This window comes from Mustelus asterias, chromosome 6 (assembly GCF_964213995.1).
Source record: "Mustelus asterias chromosome 6, sMusAst1.hap1.1, whole genome shotgun sequence".
Taxonomy (NCBI): domain Eukaryota; kingdom Metazoa; phylum Chordata; class Chondrichthyes; order Carcharhiniformes; family Triakidae; genus Mustelus; species Mustelus asterias.
This window is the reverse complement of record NC_135806.1, coordinates 108,376,079-108,397,413: the sequence shown is the minus strand read 5'-3', so window position 1 is coordinate 108,397,413 and position 21,335 is coordinate 108,376,079. Positions and strand designations below refer to the sequence as shown.

General features: G+C 43.8%; 1 protein-coding gene across 1 annotated transcript in view; it reads left to right on the top strand.

Moving 5' to 3' along the window:
- Positions 1-21,335, top strand: part of znf366 (zinc finger protein 366) — a 58,146-nt gene that overhangs the window by 976 nt on the left and 35,835 nt on the right. The window contains exons 2-3 of the mRNA XM_078214891.1: positions 13,916-13,999; positions 14,129-15,428. Of these exons, the coding sequence (XP_078071017.1) occupies positions 14,151-15,428 (1,278 nt within the window). The 5' untranslated portion in view covers positions 13,916-13,999; positions 14,129-14,150. The remainder of the gene's footprint in view (positions 1-13,915; positions 14,000-14,128; positions 15,429-21,335) is intronic.

Here is a 21,335-nt window from a genome sequence, read left to right as displayed (position 1 = left end):
TTTTCAAAAGGCTGCATTTTTAAACTTTTAATAGATTAGCAATTGTGGAGTAATTTTTAAATCAAAGTTCAAAAATAATCAGAAAATAATCTGACGACTTGTGTCAGGTAACAGGCTGCAAAGTCAAATATGATATTGTTGTCACACACAGATATACAAACACACACACAGAAACAGACACTCACGCACACACACAGATACACAGATATACACACAGAAACAGACACACATAGAAACAGACAGACACACAGAAACAGACAGACACACGCAGAAGCAGATAGACACACACACACAGAAACAGACACACACACACACACACATAAGACTCACAACAGAGTTTGTGGGATAATCATGCTTCAAATGCAGAAGGACAAACTGAAACTAAAAGTCTAAAAAACAGGAACTGTTAATCCCTCCATCAGCACAAAAAGGTAAATTCCCAGGGAGAAATGAAAAGAAATTGCAACAACAAAAACACAGTCCTGCCCCTATGCCAGTGAAGAGTATCATGTCTGAACCAGCAAAGAAGCCAACTTGTTTTCACTTCTCTATTTCAGCAATCTATACTGTTCACAGATTTCCACTGCCATACCCACTGTCTATAATTCCAACATTTTGAGGCGTTAGTCTATACATTTCCACAGGAGACTGTGCTCGATGCCAAAACACAAATGTTAATCGGATTTTCCTCAATAAATCTAAGTAGGTAGCGTTCAGTCACTCAGCTTCAGTCAAGAATCTGAATAGAAAAGCATCTCTGAGAGGTTGATAAGGACAATGATTTCTACTTGAATGAAAACATTTACACAATCGTATTTTTTTAAACAACTCTAACTCCACAATCATTCCATACTTTGGATGATTTTCTGAGACATGATCAGGTGGTCTATCAACGCAAGTTCTTTATTTTCCTTTGTAACTTCTGCACTGGTGATAACTGAAAAGAGGAGTTAAGGCCACAATTAGATCAGTCATGATTTAATTGAATGGAGGAACAGACTCAAGGGGCCGAATGGCCTACGCATTCTCCTATTTATTCTGCCCTGTTCTTTGGTTCTTACTTGTGAAAACAATATTTGTGTAACGGGGAAAGAAAGATAACATTTCCATAAAGCTATTATAGTTAAATCCTTCTGTTCTAAACACACTTCCACTGAATAGCACTTAAATAAAATAATGACAGAATTATGTATTGCAAAAGGACTGTGTTGGGACGAATGGATTAGCAGATTACCCTTTCAGCTCTGGAACTGGAATTCAAAGTTAGCTCAGACTGGGAGAAAGTTTAGTTTCTCTATGGGAGGGAAACTGTTGAGTGTGTTAATAGTGAATATTTTTTTATGCAAATTAATTAAATTAATTTATGCAATGTGGGTGTTTCTGGCTATACCAGCATTTATTGCCCATCACTAATTGCCCCTTGAGAAGGCAGTGGTGAGCAACGGTTTTGAACCTCTGCAGTCGCCATGGTTTAGGTACATCCACAGTGCTGTTAGAGATGGAGTGCCAGGATGTTGACCGAGCGACAGTAAAGGAACGGTGATATAGTCCCAAGTCAGGATGGTGGGTGATTTGGAGGGGAATCTCCAGGTGATTCGTTCCCAGGTATCTGCTACTCTTGTCCTTCAAGATGGTAGTGGTCATGGGTTTGGAAGGCGTTGCCTAAGGAACCTTGGTGAGTTCCTGCACTGCATCTTGTAGATTGTACACATAGCTGCCACTGTTCGTCGGTGCTGGAGGGATTGAATGTTTGTGGGAGGGCTAGCAATAAAGCGGGCTGCTTTGTCCTGGATGGTGCCAAGCTTATTGAGTGCTGTTGGAGCTGCCCTCATCCAGATAAGTGGAGGATATTTCATCACACTCCTGACTTGTGCCTTGTAGATGGGGGACAGGCTTTGGGGAGTCAGGAGGTGAGTTACTCACTGCAGGATTTCTGGCCTCGGACTTTCTCTGTAGTCACCGTAATTATATGCACAGTCCAGTTCAGTTTCTGATCAATGGTAACTCCCAGAATGTGATAATGGGGAATTCAGTGATGGTCATGCCATTGAGTATCAAGAGACGATGGTTAGGTCCTTTTTTGCTGGAGATTGCCTGGCACTTGTGTGGTGTGAACGTTATTCGCCACTTGTCAGCCCAAGCCTGGATATTGTCCAGTTCTTGCTGCATTTGGACATGGATTGCTTCAGTATCTGAAGAGTTGTGAATTATAATGAACATTGTGCAGACATCAGCGAACATCCCCACTTCTGACCTTATGATGGGAGGGAAGGAAGGTCATTAATGAAGCAGTCGGAGGGTTATGAGGCTGGAGGAGATTGCAGAGGTAGGAAGGGACAAGGCAATGGGAGGTTTTGAAAACAAGGATAAGCATATTAAAATAGAGGCACTGCTCAACTGGGAGCCAATTTGGATCAACGAGCATCAGGGTGATGGGTGAATGGAATGTAGTGCCAGTAAGGACGAAAGAGTATTGAATAAGCTCAAGTTTAGTATGGTCGGTTATGAATGTGTTGTAATAGTCAAGTCAACAGGTCTTGAAGGATGAAATACACAACAGTGAGAAAAGATAGGTTAATATTTTGGGTATGGAGTCTTAGAACCAAATTCTTCACCTGGTTTATTGTATTCTTATGTATATATCGAGTATTTCTGTTTGTATTTCAGGCTCCATTTAATTTTCAGTGTTAGCTCAGTGAGAACACTCAGAAGGTTGTGGGTTCAATACCCATTGCAGTGAATCAACCATGTCAATCATGGTGCTGCCCTATGGATGAAAAATTAAAATGAGGTCCCACCTCTCAGATGAATGTAAAGGATTGCAGTGGTACTATTCAAAAAAGAGCTGGTGTACTGGCTAACTTTTATCTTGGAGCTGATATCGCTTAAAAAATGTGGTTTAATGATCTTGATATTTGTGAGAGCTTGCTATGTCATGGGCAAATTAGTTGTCATATTTCCATATATCACAACAGTGCGTCAAAAGTAATTTGTTGGCTGTGAACACAAGTGAAGGCGAGAGACACATTGTTGTTGCAGACTTAGCTGGAAGGCATGACGGTTTTGGCACTTCCCAGGACAATGAAGATTGAGCATAAATTAATGAGATGACAATTGGTTTGAGACAGCCTTGAATAAAGGTAGAATATCAGGTCCATGGGTTGAACATCATTTGGTGTGGGCATGTGTCGAGGTAAGCCTTCAGCATTCCTACCACCACTTTTTACACGGTTGGAACTTTGCAAGATGTCGGCTGCAGTGACAGGATTATATTCTCCAGTGCTCAGCATTTCTCTCACTTTCAGCAATAGAGCTCCAAGTTTTGAAGCGATGCTCCAATTTTCTTACAAAACCAAATTGGCCAAGTTATTACACACAATTTTTCCATTCACATATCTGGATCAATTTCCCACAACAAGTCTAGCAGCCTGGGTTGAGGAATGTGCACACGTGGTTGGGTAATTAGACAGGGTTGACTAAGTGTTGTTCATAACATTGAAACACCATGAGTTGCACTGATTCTGGGCCACAGTGCCAGCTCCAGTTGTTATACAGGAGCCAGCACTTTTACTACTTTTTACAGATATACTGCTAATGTCATGTCAATGGTTAAAAGTAACAGACAAACATAGTGAGGAGCTAGGATATGTGCAATACCCAGTCAGAGCTTTTGGACCCCCTATCCAATTTTCTCTATCTTGTGAATTCTTTCATCTAACACAACATTAAAAAAAATGGATTAAACTCATCACAGTCAAGGATGGAAAGAACCTTCATTGTGCAATTTATTAATTTATTAATATCACCACATATGGAAAATTGTATCAGACTATCCACCTGAGATAAAGTGCAGGGCAATAAAGCTGGTTTAGGTTGAGAATTTCACTCTGAATTTACATCAGTGGGTAAATCAGGTGTTAAAAGCCTCGTAATGGTGCATTCTTTCTGTCAATTCTTAGCAGTAAATATTGTGCAGTCAATCAAAACAACAAACAGTTATGTTACATTTCTTCTTACGGAACTGAAAGCTTGCCGTTTTTTCCTTACTACTTTTTACAGATATACTGCTAATGTCATGTCAATGGTTAAAAGTAACAGACAAACATAGTGAGGAGCTAGGATATGTGCAATACCCAGTCAGAGCTTTTGGACCCCCTATCCAATTTTCTCTATCTTGTGAATTCTTTCATCTAGCACAACATTAAAAAAAATGGATTAAACTCATCACAGTCAAGGATGGAAAGAACCTTCATTGTGCAATTTATTAATTTATTAATATCACCACATATGGAAAACCCCTTTCCCAAAGTATCTGGTTCTTTGCTCTGTCATATTCCTCCAGCCTGTTTACCATCTACATTCTCATTCAGATGTAAGGAACAAATTATCTACATCTAGAGTTATAGGTAATGTTTTGATATGTGTGCTCATTGTGCAGACTTGCCTGGTGGAAGCACACAGTGTAAATATTTCAAATCCTTTAAATTAATGATCAGAAAAGGGTGTATTACACTAACGGGAATTTCTGAACGAGCAATGCTGAGACCCGCCAGCAGCAGCACAAAGACAGAAGATGATCATTTTCTGGTCAATGACATGGTGCAATCTGTAACAGGCAGGTAGAAGCAGGCAGGACAAGCTAGCTAATAGAACAAAGAACAAAGAACAGTACAGCACAGGAAACAGGCCCTTCGGCCCTCCAAGCCTGTACCGCTCATTGGTCCAACTACACCATTCATTTGTATCCCTCCATTCCCAGACTGCTCATGTGACTATCCAGGTAAGTCTTAAACGATGCCAGCGTGTCTGCCTCCACCACTCTACTTGGCAGCGCATTCCAGGCCCCCACCACTCTCTGTGTAAAAAACGTCCCTCTGATATCTGAGTTATACTTCGCCCCTCTCACCTTGAGCCCATGACCCCTCGTGATCGTCACCTCCGACCTGGGAAAAAGCTTCCCACTGTTCACCCTATCTATACCCTTCATAATTTTGTACACCTCTTTTAGGTCTCCCCTCATTCTCCGTCTTTCCAGGGAGAATGAGCCCAGTTCACCCAATGTCTCCTCATAGCCAAGACCTTCCATACAAGGCAACATCCTGGTAAACCTTCTCTGCACTCTCTCTAAAGCCTCCACGTCCACATCCAAATTAAGGCCCTAAGTTCGTCTTACCCGTTACGCTCCTCGCATTGAAACAGATGCACTCCAGACCTCCAGGCCCACTCAGGTCATCCTGCTCCAGAATGCTCTTCTTCTTAGCTAGCCTTGCCCTGGCCCCCAGCTCGACCCCAACCTCAGTACTTACTGACCTACTGTTTTGATCCCCACTCCCCTGCCACACTAGTTTAAACCCTGCAGAAACACTCTAACAAAACTCCCAGCCAGGATATTTGTGCCCTTCCAGTTAAGGTGTAACCCATCCTTTCCGTACAGGTGCCACCCCCTTATGAAGACTTCCCAATGATCTATGAATTTGAAACCCTCCCTGTTGCACCAGTCCTTTAGCCTGATGTTAGCTTTTGCAGGGCCTGGCTGAGAAAGCAATTATTTCCTTTGTGATGATCATATTATACAAAATTGAAATCATTGAATAGAACACCTATAATGCAGAAGAGGCCATTCGGCCCATCAAATCTGCACCGACTCTGACAGAGTATCTCTGACAGAGACTCTGACAGAGTACCAGGCCCTCTGCTCTGCCTTATCCCTGTAACTCCACACATTTACCTTGGCTAATCCATTTAACCTACACATCTTGGGACACTATGGGGCAATTTAGCATGGCCAATCCACCAAATCTGTACATCGTTGGACTGTAGGAGGAAACCTGAGCACAAAGAGGAAACCCACGCAGACATGGGGAGAATGTGCAAGCTCCATACAGACAGTCACCCAAGGCTGGAATTGAACCCAGGTCCCTGGAGCTGTGCGGCAGCAGTGCTAACCACTGTGCCAACGTGCTTCCCCATTCCCTATTAGCCTAGAATTTTATCCAGATCATAGTTGTTGACAGTGGACAGATGTGGTCCCCGACAGGAACCCTGCAGAAAACCATTACCCACTTCCAACCACCTGAGAAATGGCCCTTAATTCCTCTCTTCTAACCAATCTATAATAGTTTGCATTCCCTTTCCTCAGTTCTATTACACGTACACTGCTCTAATAGTGTGGTACCTTATCAAAAGCATTCTGAAAGATCATGTGCACCCATCCACTAAACCTGCACCAAAGAACTTTATCAGCTGTCTTCAGCACAACCTTTCTCTGTTAGCTGCTTTTCATTATTTTCTTTTTGACTAGATACTCACTTTAAGATTCCAACTTTTGCTATTGTTGATTTCTTAAACTAACAGTCCTTTAGTTATCGAAAAGGGTATAATCAGATAGCACCGAGGGAGGCCATTCGACCCACTGAGCCTGCACCAGCTCTTTTGAAGACTATTCCAATTAGTTCCACTCCCCGTTCTTCCCTATAAGTCAAAGTTTTTTTCTCCCTCAAGTATTTATCCGATTCCCTTATGAAGGTCACTAATGAATTTGTATCCACCACCCTTTCATGCAATAAATTGCATTTTCTCATTATTCGCTGCATAAAAGAATATTTCCTCATGTTGTCTCCAGTTTGTCAATCACCTTCAATCTGTGCTGTCTGGTTAGTGAACCATTGGAAATAGCTTCTCTTTATTTACTCTTTTAAGTTCTTCACAATTTTAAACATCACTATCAAATCTCCTCCAGCCATCTCTACTCCAAGGAGAATAACTGCTGCTTCTTCATTCCGTCCTTGTCTTCTTGGGACCATTCCAGTAAATCTCTTCCATATCCTCTCCAAAGCCTTCACCTCCTTCCTTAGGTATGGTGCCCAGAATTGGACACGGTGGGCCTAAGGGCCTTTTCTGCACTGTACGACTCTATGACTCTATGGTTATTAGAGTTGCAGCTGGAGAATGTTGCAAACCCCAAGGAATCTCACAGTCAATGCATTCCACATTCTACATTAGTTGAATTCCAGATGTGCTTCATAACAGGTAACAATGGCCTAGTGGTATTATCACTAGACCATTAATCTAGAAACTCAGCTAATGTTCTGCGGACCCGGGTTCGAATCCTGCCGTGGCAGGTGGTGGAATTTGAATTCAATAAAAAATATCTGGAATTAAGAATCTACTGATGACCATGAAACCTTTGTTGATTGTGGGAAAAAATCATCTGGTTCACTAATGCCCTTTAGGGAAGGAAATCTGCTGTCCTTACCTGGTCTGGCCTACATGTAACTCCAGAGCCACAGCCATATGGTTGACTCTCAACTGCCCTCTGAACAAGGGCAACTAGGGACGGGCAATAAATGCTGGCCAGCCTGCGATGCCCACGTCCCACGAATGAATGAAAAAACAACAAAATCCAAGCTAGCTGCTTCAGAATTAGAATGCACCACTGAAACAGTATGAGGATCAGGAGGCACGGTGCGATAATCATTATCCTTTCATCTCTAGGACCAGAGCTGTAACCTAGGCCACACTATGGTGTTCTACTAAAAAAACACCACAGGTAGAATTTTATGCTTCCCTCAAGGCAAATTCGAGGCGAGGGGGAGTGTAAAATTGAATAGATGGGATTCCCCCCGGAACCTGCCCACCCAATCCCAGATGCAATTTCATGCTTGGGCGGGCAGGACCTCAGGCGAGAAACCACCCATTCAACACTTAATGACCACTTAAGGGCCATACCCCGCCCAGCCTCAATTTCTAGGCTGGTGGGAGTGGGTGGGGTAAGGCGGAAAAGTGACATTTCCACCTTTCCCCATTTCGGGCAACAGCGGGGGTGTGGCACTCGTTCTGAAGGCCTCCTCAGATTTGGGGTACCCTCCTCTCCTGGAATGTTGGAGCTCCATGTCCCCCTCCACTCCTAGTCTATCCCCAATGTTTGCCATCCTTAAAATTCTACCCCAGATTTTCAAGTCTTTTCCAATATTTATATTTCACTCATAAAGGGGCTGGTTAACTAAGATAACTAGATGGCTAAAGCATGATGCAGAATGATGTGAAGAGTACAGGGTCAATCTCTGTGCTGGCTATGGTAGTTCATGGAGGTTTTGCCCCCCGGCTTACAGAATGGTACCCCTCAAGATATGAATAACCAAAATGTGTCTGTCTAAGGGACAAAAATGCCTTTGGGATTATGACTAGACACATATGTGTCACTAATACAAAGAAATGTCATGGTGAATTTGCATTGTATGATCTCTGAAGCTTTACTTTTCTTCCTACAGTTCGTCTTATTCTGTTTTTACATAGGACAGAATTCTCTGGCTGTTCACACCCCACCACTGCTGCCAGTGAGAATGGAGAATTTGGCGCTCAACCAAATCTCCATTCGCTGCAGCGGGACCGGAGAATCCCAGCTGCAGGCGAGATCGGAGAATCCGACCCATAGTTTCAGGGTGTAGATCATTTTTTTCCAATTTTCCCCTTCAAATTGTTCCTGGCTTTGTGCCCTCTTGTTACTGACTCATCAAAAATTGGAAACAGCCTATTACTTTTCAACTTACCTTTTATAATCTTGAATAGTTATATTGTCCAAAATGCTGATAATTGAAACTTGATTGTAACATGCAAGATCCTGAGGGGTCTTGACAGGGTGGATGCAGAGAGGATGTTTCCCTTTGTGGGAGAATCTAGAACTCGGTAGGGGTCACTATTTAAAAAAGGGGTCACTATTTAAGATGGAGGTGAGGAGAAAACCTTTTCTCTCAGAGGGTCGTGAGCCTTTGGAACTCTTTTCCTCAAAAGGCAGTGGAAGCAGAGTCTTCAAATGTTTTTAAGATAGAAGTCAATAGATTCTTAGAACCATAGAATTCCTATAGTGCAGGAGGAGGTCCTTCGGTCCATCAGGCCTGCACCTACTCTCCGAAAGCATCTTATCCAGGCCAACCCTCCGCCGTAGATGAAGTCTTGAAATTCTAGCTGCAGATTCATTTGTTGATGATCCTGCTCCAAGTTCCAGCAAGAAGGTCATTTAAAGAATCAGAGATGGTCCCCTCACCTGTTGTGGTGTAACAAGGGTGCCTATCCTACAGGAGCAGTGGATGCCGGAATGACACACAACTCTTGAAGTGGGGAAAAGCAAATTTCTATTCAAACATGTTTAAGAAACATGTAAAGAACCAGAGAATCCCTACAGTGCAGAAGAGGCCATTCAGCCCATCGGGTTTGCACCGACTCTCCAAAAGAGCATCCCACCCAAGCCTTTCCCTCTGCCCTTTCCCGGTAACCCCGTGCATTTACAATAGCTAATCCACTTAACCTGCACATCATTGGACTGTGGGAGGAAACCGGAGCACCCAGAGGAAACCCACATAGACACAGGGAGAACGTGCAAACTCCACACAGACAGTCACCCAAGGCCGGAATTGAACCCGGGCTCCTGGCGCTATGAGGCAGCAGTGTTAACTACTGTGCCACCGTGCCGCCTGAAATATCTACATTTTAGTACTTATTTATAGATGATTTTTAAATATCAGTAAGGTGTAGACTGGAGGTCTTGTGCTGCAGTGGGTAGTGTCCCTGCCTCTGAATCAACCAGCAAAATCCTTCTAATACTCATCAATAGCAGGCAGTGAGAGTGGGAGAGACTCCTGGTCAACCATGCTTGAAGTGGAGTGCCTACCCGCAACCTATAAGCCTCCAGCGACAGACTAGCGACCTGTTCCCCAAACACCTTACTGTGGGAACAGGTGAAAGTCTACCTCGTGCACCACCAGGTGCAGCAAGAGAAACAACAACAAAGTGTAGACTATCCTGTTGTTTTCACCTTATGCTAAGGCCTTCCAGTTCTGTGCTGTGCTTATAAAGCTGTAAGATTCAAGCTTGATTGCTGAGTGGAGCTTGATCTGCCAAGGCTGACATCTTGGTATCAAGTCGCACTCCAGAGACATGAACACATGATCTAAGATGGCACTCTGTTACAGTACTGAGAGACATCTGCACTGTCAGTGGTGCCATATTTCTGATGAGGGCCGGGATTCTCTGACCTCATCAGCAGCTGGAATTCTCCCGTCCCGCTGTGGTGAATGGAGATTTGGCTGAGCGCCAAATTCTACGTTCTCACTGGCAGTGGTGGCGAGGCATATAACATCAGAGAATTCCGGCTGAGGCCCCGTCTGCCTTTTAGGTGCATGTAAAAAAGATTCCTTGTGGACAGCAGGGAAGATTTTCTGGCAAATTGGCCAGTATTAATCTATTAGCAACATCACCATAACTAGATAACTTTGTCATTTATTTCATTACTGCTGATGGGAATTTGCTGTGAGTAAATTGTTTGCAATATTACTGCTGTAATTTCAGTAGGTCTCACAAGTAGTTTCTGTTCTGTGTATGGTTGAACATTAAGTGTGTATTGATGACACATAACTATGTACATATATACAGTCCAAGCTATGGGATAATTCCATGCTTGCTTTGACACAGGTCTCTGTCCAGTCCACAACTGACCCTAGTCTCCAGTCACCATGGGCGGATTTTACAGCTTTGCTCATCCCAAAACCGTAAAATCCCACCCGAGGTCAACGGACCTTCCCCTTGTCCGCCCCTCGCCCACTCAAATTCCCGTGGTGGGTTAGGCAGTAAAATTCCAGCTCATGTGTCTCTTTACATCACACTGTAGACAGTACCGCTTCCCAGTCCCACATTAACCTTTGCTATGCCATATCTATGCCATGCCAGTACTACAATTACAACAGTGACCATACTTCATAAGTACATCATTGGCTGCAAAGCACTTTCAGGCATTTTGAGGTCACATAAGATGTTATATAAATGCAAGTTTATTCCTTCATTTTCATTGTCAAAATTCTCCAGTCTGAGTAAATCAACAGCTGTGTTTATCCATTTCTTTTTCATCCGGATATCTCTCCAGAAAATCTATAGACATGTTTTAGAAAGAGGCTTTGATTTCCTGGCACTGATTAGGCAAACACATTCCAGGAACAAGAGGTAGGCTCCAGAATTATTCATAAAAGGCATGACACAGTACTCTGGTGTTACGCAAATGGTATGCCAACACCATCCTGGCAAAATTGGATTAACTAATGGTTAGGTGCGTTGACCCGAACAGGCGCCAGAATGTGGCGATTAGGGGAATTTCACAGTAACTTCATTGTAGTGTTAATGTAAGCCTTACTTGTGACTAATAAATAAACTTAACTTTTTTAAGATTGGGGATTTTAAACCTAAGTAAACTGTGGTCAAAACCACTTCTGCCTAGGTTTTCCATGATCTTTTCTGCTGTTTTAAGAATCAATTCACTTAAATCAAGCCATGCCCAAAATTTGGCCAGACCCCAGTTCAAAAAGATGAGATTGCACTGATTGCACTGGTTAGGATTGCTCTCTCATTGTATTGTCTTCAGTATTCTTAAATACAGAAGCACCGATAAGCATATTTTAAAATATTTCACATATCAAAGAGAAGTAATTTACTAAGATACTGATTAATGTACACCAATGAAACCTTAATGGTTCAGTATGATTATTTCCCAAGTCATATGAATATAAGAATATAGAGCAGGAGTAGGCCACTCAGCCCCTCAAGCCTGGTCCGCAAATCAATAAGATCATGGCTGATCTGATTTTAGCCTCAACTCCATATTCCTGTCTACCTCCGATAACCTTTCACCCTCTTGCTTATCAAAAATCTATCTACCTCTGCCTTAAAAGTATTCAAAGATGCTGCCTCTACTGCCTATTGAGGAAGAGCTCCAAATACTCACAACCCTTGGAGAGAAAAATAATTTCCTCATCTCTGTCTTGAATGGGCAACACCTTATTTTTAAACAATGACCCCTAGTTTTAGATTCTCCCACAAGAGGAAACATCCTTTCCACATCCACCCTGTCAAGTCCCCTCAAGATCCAATATGTTTCAATCAAGTTGCCTCTTACTCTTCTAAACTCCAGCAGAAACAAGGCTGATCTGTCCAACCTTTCCTCATAAGACAACCCTTCCATTTCAGGTATCAGTCTAGTAAACCTCCTCTGAACTGCTTCCAATGCATTTACATTCATTCTTAAATAAGACGAACAATATTGAACACAGTACTCAAGATGTGACCTCACTAATGTCCTTCATAATCGTAAGAAGTCTCACAGCACCAGGTTAATATGCTTCATAACTGTAGCATAACCTCTCGACTCTTGGATTCAATTCCCCTTGCCATAAACAATGACATTATATTACTTTTGTTAATTATCTGCAGTAGCTATGTTTTACGATTCATGCACTATGATACCCAAAATCTCAGAGCTCTGCGGTCCCTCATTATTCAGATAATATGCTTCTTTTCTACTTCTGCCAAAACAGACAATTTCACGCTTTCTTATATTATATCCCATTTGCTAGATCTTTGCCCACTCTGTCCAATCTGCTGATCTGCCACTCATGTTTGCACAATTATATGCTTCTTTTAAAAGTTTGATTCCATCTTTAACTTTTTCAGTTAACCATTGATGCTGGGAATTTTTCTTGCTGGAATGTGTCTATTCTGTGTATTCTTAAATATCCCCTTAAATGTCTGCCAATATATTGCTATTCATCTGTCCCTTAACCTAAATTGCCAGTTCACTTTCTATAGCTCCGCTTTCATGCCCTTATAATTGCCCCATTTACATTTAAAAGATTGGTCCTGGACCCACTCTTCTCTTCCTCAAACCTTCACTCTGGGGTTATTAATTAATCCTGTCTTGTTGCTCAATACCAGGTCAAGTACAACCAGATTCCCGGTTGGCTCCAGAAGGCACTGTTCTAAGAAACTACCCTGAAAACATGCTATGAATTCCTCATCCAGGCTACCTAGGCCCATCTGATTTTGCTAGTCTATGTGTAGATTAATGGGGGCTCAGCTACTGAGGGTATTTTTAAATTGAAAAGTTTAAAGCGTCGAGAGAAGGGGGTCTCAAAATGGAAATGGAAAAGCCGGCACTGGAGCTGGTGTGCTACACTCTGTTTCTCCTGCCTGAGTTGACACTTATTCCACCCCTCTACTTTTAAACCTTTCATGATGCTAACATGCTCTCAAGCTCTGTGCTTTAAAGGAAGAATGTCACAAAATATTAAATATTCCTCAATAAAGAAATATAATAATAAAGTGGACTTAATAAAATTACTTACTGTATTAAGTACTCATATTTATTCAAACATTAAATTTGGAATTGTGCCACCTCGAATTTCAGATGGTTCAAGTCTAATTTTGAAAGAAAGGCTAATGGATTACACGCGTATGTCTCTTGCATTGACTAACCCTAAAGTGTGGAATGGATACAAATCACTTCTTTGATGTACCATGAGCTATAAATAGTCAGGTCATTTCATTCTAAGTTTCCTGATCTGAATTTCATTTGTTTCTGTAAGTTACGGGTCACAATTTATCCCTCACTGCTGGTCAGCAAGCTAACACCTCAGCTATTTCTAATCTTCAAAGCACCATTTCAAGGTTTGGTACAGTAGGACTTTGTGTGCCCAATTCTCTTGTGTTATTCCCAGTGTGTACCAACTCAAGGAGCATCGTAATGTTGAAAGATGGAGAACAACACTGTCTGGTCTTCATCACAGGTACACATGATATCCCATTCCCTCTGCGGAAATGAACTTTATAATAATATTCAAAAGACATGGAGGTGATTCACAATGCTGTTGGTATCTTTTTCCAGCTTTTACATTCTTTTGGTGCCAGGTATACACACATTCACATATAATGAGTATCCATGGTTGGGATAAGCCACAGGGAGAAATCTATATAAAGGGGCACAATCGGAAAATTAAATGAACAGTTCTTCCTCAACTTACTTTTTTTCGTTGCTGTTGTTACTTGGACTTTCATAAGTCTTTCTGGTAATAACTCTACTGTTGTTTTCTTCTTCCAGCTCCATTAATGTCAGCAATGGGTTTCCTGTTTCGAATGCCTTAAAATGTGATGTTTTTTGGAGGAGGAAGATTACCCACTCAGGGTAAGAAATCCTGTGAAAAAGGAAATCTGTCAACGGGCTGTTGTATTCCAATTGCCTCTTTTGCGCTCTTGCCCGAGACCCATTTCACCATCAAGATTTTATTTTTGATGTTGTTTTCTTTACTTTAAGGAAAGAAGCTGAGTCAATATCAATGGAGAACAAGGCTCCTGGTTCATATGGTGACGACATTCACATTTCCTGGGATCAGAAAGCAATACCGGCTTCTCCACACTTCAGAATGCAACCTCTCCCACTGACCATTAAACCAAACAAATTTACAAGCTTTGGAGATTATGAATCAGCAATTACGTATTCTGCGAAAGACATATCTACAGCGACTATAGAAAGATTCAGTGCAAATTCCGAAGGAGGATCACGGAAGAGGAAAAGTACTCCCACTAAAGTAATTCATGCTGTTCAGTCAGAAGGCTTGTCAAATGATATGGATGAACCTGAAGACATCAAAGTAGAATTACCATCACCAAAACCCATGGCTCAAATGATAGACTTAAGTGATGTAGGGTTTCAGTTATTCAGAACCTTTGATCACCTTGGTACCAGAGGCTTGAAACATGAGTCTATTAAACAGAATTTAATGTGGCCTACTAGTCCTCTGATGATGCATCCTCCTCGACCGTATTTTGCCAATGTCCCACCAGACTTTATGTTCCCATTCGTTATGGCACCACCGAATTTGCATTTTAGATATCCTTTCCATCACAATGGTCCTCTCGGACATCTTAGCAGCAGTATCCCTATTAGAGAAGAAAAGAGGAACACAGTTGAGCGAGTCGATGTCAACATTCAAATTGATGACAGTTATTATGTTGATGTCGGCGGTAACCAGAAACGCTGGCAGTGCCGAATGTGTGAGAAGTCCTACACTTCCAAGTACAACCTGGTGACACATATTTTGGGGCACAGTGGTATCAAACCCCATGCTTGTTCTCAGTGTGGAAAACTCTTCAAGCAACTGAGCCACCTACACACTCATATGCTCACACACCAGGGAACCAGGCCTCACAAATGCCATGTTTGCCACAAAGCGTTCACCCAAACCAGCCACCTCAAGCGGCATATGATGCAACACAGTGATGTGAAGCCGTATAACTGCGGAATTTGCGGTAGGGGCTTTGCTTATCCAAGTGAGCTCAAAGCACATGAAACCAAGCACGAGAACGGCCGAGACAACATTTGTGTGGAGTGTGGACTTGACTTTCCCACGCTGGCCCAGCTAAAGAGACATCTGACATCTCACCGCGGTCCGACATTGTATCATTGTGATGAATGCGACAAGACTTTCCAATATCCCAGTCAGCTGCAGAACCACATGATGAAACACAAAGATATCCGTCCATATATCTGCACTGAATGTGGGATGGAATTCATTCAGCCCCACCACCTCAAGCAGCACTCCCTGACTCACAAGGTAGGAATTTTGTGTGAAATCAAAAAGGGGATATTTCATTAAAACCTCTCAAAGATTATGACAGAAAAGTTAAGAAGAAAGAAATCTACAGCAGGGAACTCTATCTTACACTAAATATCTTTTAATGATCTTGTTTATATTTACAATTGAATGGAATTTTTTAAAAAGTAGACAAACATATGAAGAAGGATATTGAAGGAATGAAGGCTAAGAAGATATTGGTCTTGAGCAATAATATTCAGCCCCTTTCACACTCGGCCTGATTTTGTTTTCTTTTGAAGTTAATGGATTTTGAGCTAAGAACAGAAGGGATAACGAACAGAGACAGAGAACAGAATTTAATGTTCTCACCCGTGGCAAGTTTGGTGGTGGACATTTAATCAGGAGAAAGAGCTGCGCTGGAGACCGTCTTAAGGGCATTATCCCTCATCCTGTCCATATTAACCCAGTGGTGGGTGAGGGAATTGCCTCGGGAGTAGCATGTCCAGGTTATTTGTGGCTCCTGGGGGAGGGGCTCCCTGGCACTGAGTGACTGATCAAGGAACTGGCATCAGGAGAGTGGCTGCCCACTGGGAGCTACCCCTCTGCCCTTGCTGCCAACCCTGTACCATGAGACCCTCTCCACCATCACTTACCTGTGGTCTGGTATCTAGAGACGATACTAGGTTTTCAGTGGGTGTGGTGCGGGCAGCCTCCTTGGTGGCACTGCCGTTTAATAGATCTGCTGGCCTCCAATTGGCCAAAAGTTCCCCATGGGAAGGACCTCCTCCCCTAGGATGCTCAATCCTGTGGAAGGTCCGTCGCTGTCCAGTTAAGTGCCTGAATAGCACTCAGTTCACCTGGCCATTTTCTAAAAGAGGCAACATGATGTACTCACTGCCTCTCCAGCCAGTGGGCGAGACCTCTGTCCCCTCCATCAAGTCCAGCCCTAAGCCATTGACAGTCAGGACCAACCTGGAAAAGGCTGTAAAGTCAATCAGACTTTAGACAAAAGTCTTTAAAGGACCCTCTTCCATCTTTAGGTGCCATGCCCTAAGAGGATTTTGGTGACCATAGACTTCCATTGGTCCATGGTTATACTTGGCAATGTACTGCGGTGGTTTGTCATTTCCTCTTTGAAGGATAGCTTTCATGATACTCAAATGTTTATCATGAGAAGAAACATTAGAAGTAATTTTGCTGAAGTGCGGATATGGAAAATATTTATTGGGTGGGATTGTCTGGCCGCGCATGCCCCAAGCCAGGCAAAGAGGAGTGATTTATTGCTGGAGTCTGGGGTAAGAGATTGACTTTTTTACATTACTTTATTTGCGGGCTTTATTTTTTAAAAACTTTAGACTACAAACGGGAAGTAGCCGCGGGGTATTGTGGGAAGGGTGTAGGTTTTTTTTCAGCGCGTGAGGTTTAAAAAGCAGGCCGCACTACCCAGCGGGCAGCGTCATTAGCGGGCAGCGGAGTGAGCAGGTAGTAGAGTGAGGGCTGAAGGGCTTTGGCTCAACGGGCTTCGGAGGAAATGGGCGAGGCATGTTAGGTTCATCTCGTAGTTTTACCAGTGTACTTGAAGAAAGGGGAATTATGAGTGAAAGTCCAGTTTGTTGTTCTCGGTGTCGGATGTGGGAGTTCCTGGAGTCAGCTAGCCTCCCGGACGTCCATATCTGTGCCGGTTGCATCGAATTGCAGCTCCTAAGGGACCGTGTTACAGTTCTGGGGCTGCGGCTCGATGACCTTCATCTGGTCAGGGAAAATGAGGAGCTGATAGATAGGAGTTCCAGCAGGTGGTCACACTGGGGCCACGGGAGGAAGACACGTGGGTCACAGTTAGGAAGGGGAAAGGTCAGGTACTAGAGAGTACCCCAGTGGCTGTGCCCCTTAAAAATAAGTACTCCTGTTTGAGTGCTGTTGGGGGGAGCAGCCTACCTGGGGGAGGCAACAGTGGCCGTGCCTCTGACACAGAGTCCGGCCCGGCAGCTCAGAAGAGTAGGGAAAGGGAGGTTGAGCAAACTGACCACAGCACCAGGGTACAGGGAGCCGTTCAAGTGGGGGGAGAAAAAAGAAATGTAGTAGAAATTGGGGATAGTACACTTTTGGATGCTGTTGGGGGGGACGACTTAGCAGGGGTAAGCCATGGGGTACAGGTCGCTGACTCAGAGTCTGCCCTTGTGGCTCAGAAGGGAAGGGGGGAGAGGAGTAGAGGATTAGTCATTGGGGACTCCATAGTTAAAGGGACGGATAGGAGATTCTGCGGGAACGAGAGAGACTCACAGTTGGTGTGTTGCCTCCCAGGAGCCAGAGTCCACGATGCCTCGGATCGTGTTTTCAAAATCCTTAAGAGGGAGGGGGACCAGCCCCAAGTTGTGGTTCACATAGGCACTCAAGACATGTGTAGGAAAAGGGATGGGGGATGTAAGGCAGAAATTCAGGGAGTTAGGGTGGAAGCTTAGGGCTAGAACAAACAGAGTTGTTATCTCTGGTTTGATACCCGTGCCACGTGATAGTGAGGAGAGGAATAGGGAGAGAGAGCAGTTGAACACGTGGTTACAGGGATGGTGCAGGAGGGAGGGTTTCAGATACCTGGACAATTGGGGCTCTTTCTGGGGTAGGTGGGACCTCTACAAACAGGATGGTCAGCACTTGAACCAGAGGGGTACCAATATCTTGGGGGGGAAATTTGCTAATGCTCTTCGGGAGGGCTTAAACTAATTCAGCAGGGGGGTGGGTACCTGAATTGTAGCTCTGGTGTACAGGAGGTTGAGAGTAGTGAGGTCATGGATGAGGTTTCAGGGTCGCAGGGGTGTACTGGCAGGCAGGAAGGTGGTTTGAAGTGTGTATACTTCAACACCAGGAGCATCTGGAATAAGGTGGGTGAGCTTGCAGCATGGGTTGGTACCTGGGATTTCGATGTTGTGGCCATCTCAAAGACATGGATAGAGCAGGGACAGGAATGGTTGTTGCAGGTTCCGGGGTTTAGATGTTTCAGTAAGTGCAGGGAGGGTGGTAAATGAGAGGGAGGTGTGACATTGTTAGTCAAGGACAGTATTACAGTGACAGAAAGGACATTTGATGAGGACTCGTCTACTGAGGTAGTTTGGGCTGAGGTTAGAAACAGGAAAGGAGAGATCACTCTGCTGGGAGTTTTTTATAGACTTCTGAAAAGTTCCAGAGATCATAGAAACCCTGCAGTGCAGAAGGAGGCCATTCGGCCCATCGAGTCTGCACCAACCACAATCCCACCCAGGCCCTACCCCCACATATTTACCCGCTAATCCCTCTAACCTACACATCCCAGGACTCGAAGGGGCAATTTTTAACCTGGCCAATCAACCTAACCCGTACATCTTTGGACTGTGGGAGGAAACCGGAGCACCTGGAGGAAACCCACGCAGACACGAGGAGAATGTGCAAACTCCATACAGACACTGACCCGAGCCGGGAATCGAACCCGGGATCCTGGAGCTGTGAAGCAGCAGTGCTAACCACTGTGCTACCGTGCCGCCCCAACCACTGTGCTACCGTGCCGCCCTATATGGAGATGTAGAGGAAAGGATTGCAAAGATGATTCTGGATAGGAGCGACAGTAACAGGGTAGTTGTTGTGGGGGACTTTAACTTTACAAATATTGACTGGAAAAGCTATAGTTCGAGTACTTTAGAGGGGTCAGTTTTTGTCCAATGTGTGCAGGAAGGTTTCCTGACACAGTATGTAGACAGACCAACAAGAGGCGAGGCCACATTGGATTTGGTACTGGGTAATGAACCAGGCCAGGTGTTAGATTTGGAGGTAGGTGAGCACTTTGGTGACAGTGACCACAATTCGATTACGTTTACCTTAGCAATGGAAAGGGATAGGTATATACCGAAGGGCAAGAGTTATAGCTGGGGGAAAGGAAATTATGATGCGATTAGGCGAGATTTAGGTGGCATAGGTTGGGGAAGGAAACTGCAGGGGATGGGCACAATTGTAATGTGGAGCTTGTTCAAGGAACAGCTACTGCGTGTCCTCGATAAATATGTACCTGACAGGCAGGGAGGAAGCAGTCGTGTGAGGGAACCATGGTTTACTAAAGAGGTTGAATCTCTTGTGAAGAGGAAGAAGGAGACTTATGTTAAGATGAGACGTGAAGGCTCAGTTAGGGCGCTTGAGAGTTACAAGTTAGCCAGGAAGGACCTAAAGAAAGAGTTAAGAAGAGCCAGGAGGGGACATGAAAAGTCTTTGGCAGGTAGGATCAAGGAAAACCATAAAGCTTTCTATAGGTATGTCAGGAGTAAAAGAATGACTAGGGTAAGATTAGGGCCAGTCAAGGACAGTAGTGGGAAGTTGTGCATGGAGTCTGAAGAGATAGGAGAGGCACTAAATAAATATTTTTCATCGGTATTCACACAGGAGAGGGACAGTGTTGTCGAGGGGAGTACTGAGATGCAGGCTGTTGGACTGGATGGGATTGAAGTTCATAAGGAGGAGGTGTTAGCAATTCTGGAAAGGGTAAAAATAGATAAGTCCCCTGGGCCAGATGGGATTTATCCTAGGATTCTCTGGGAGGCTAGAGAGGAGATTGCAGAGCCTTTGACTTTGATCTTTGTGTCGTCATTGTCTACAGGAACAGTGCCAGAAGACTGGAGGATAGCAAATCTTGTCCCCTTGTTCAAGAAGGGGAGTAGGGACAACCCTGGTAATTATAGACCGGTGAGCCTTACTTCTGTTTTGGGCAAAGTTTTGGAAAGGATTATAAGAGATAGGATTTATAATCATCTAGAAAGGAATAATTTGATTAGGGATAGTCAGCACGGTTTTGTGAAGGGTAGGTCTTGCCTCACAAACCTTATTGAGTTCTTTGAGAAGGTGACCAAAGAGGTGGATGAGGATAAAGCGGTTGATGCGGTGTATATGGATTTCAGCAAAGCATTTGATAAGGTTCCCCATGGTAAGCTATTGCAGAAAATACGGACACATGGGATTGAGGGTGATCTAGTGGTTTGGATCAGGAATTGGCTAGCTGTAAGAAAACAGAGGGTGGTAGTTGATGGGAAATGTTCATCCCGGAGTTCAGTTACTAGTGGTGTACTGCAAGGATCTGTTTTGGGGCCACTGCTGTTTGTCATTTTTATTAATGACCTGGATGAGGGCGTAGAAGGATGGATTAGTAAATTTGCGGATGACACTAAAGTCGGTGGAGTTGTAGACAGTGTGGAGGGAAGTGGCAGGTTACAAAGGGACATAGATAAGCTGCAGAGCTGGGCTGAGAGGTGGCAAATGGAGTTTAATGCGGAAAAGTGTGAGGTGATTCACTTTGGAAGGAGTAACAGGAATACAGAGTACTGGGCTAATGGAAAGATACTTGGCAGTATGGATGAACAGAGGGATCTGGGTGTCCATGTGCATAGATCCCTGAAAGTTGGCACCCAGGTTGATAGAGTTGTTAAGAAGGCATACGGTGTGTTAGCTTTTATTGGTAGAGGGATTGAGTTTCGAAGCCATGAAGTCATGCTGCAACTGTACAAAACTCTGGTGCGGCCGCATTTGGAGTATTGCGTACAGTTCTGGTCGCCGCATTATAGGAAAGATGTGGAAGCGTTGGAAAGGATGCAGAGGAGATTTACCAGGATGTTGCCTGGTATGGTGGGAAGATCGTATGAGGAAAGGCTGAGGGACTTGAGGTTGTTTTCGTTAGAGAGAATGTTAAGAGGTGACTTAATAGAGGCATACAAGATGATCAGTGGATTAGATAGGGTGGATAGTGAGAGCCTTTTTCCTCAGATGGTGATGGCTAACATGAGGGGACATAGCTTTAAATTGAGGGGTGAGAGATATAGGACAGATGTTAGAGGTAGGTTCTTTACTCAGAGTAATAAGGGTGTGGAATGCCCTGCCTGCAGCAGTAGTGGACTCGTCAACATTAAGAGCATTCAAATG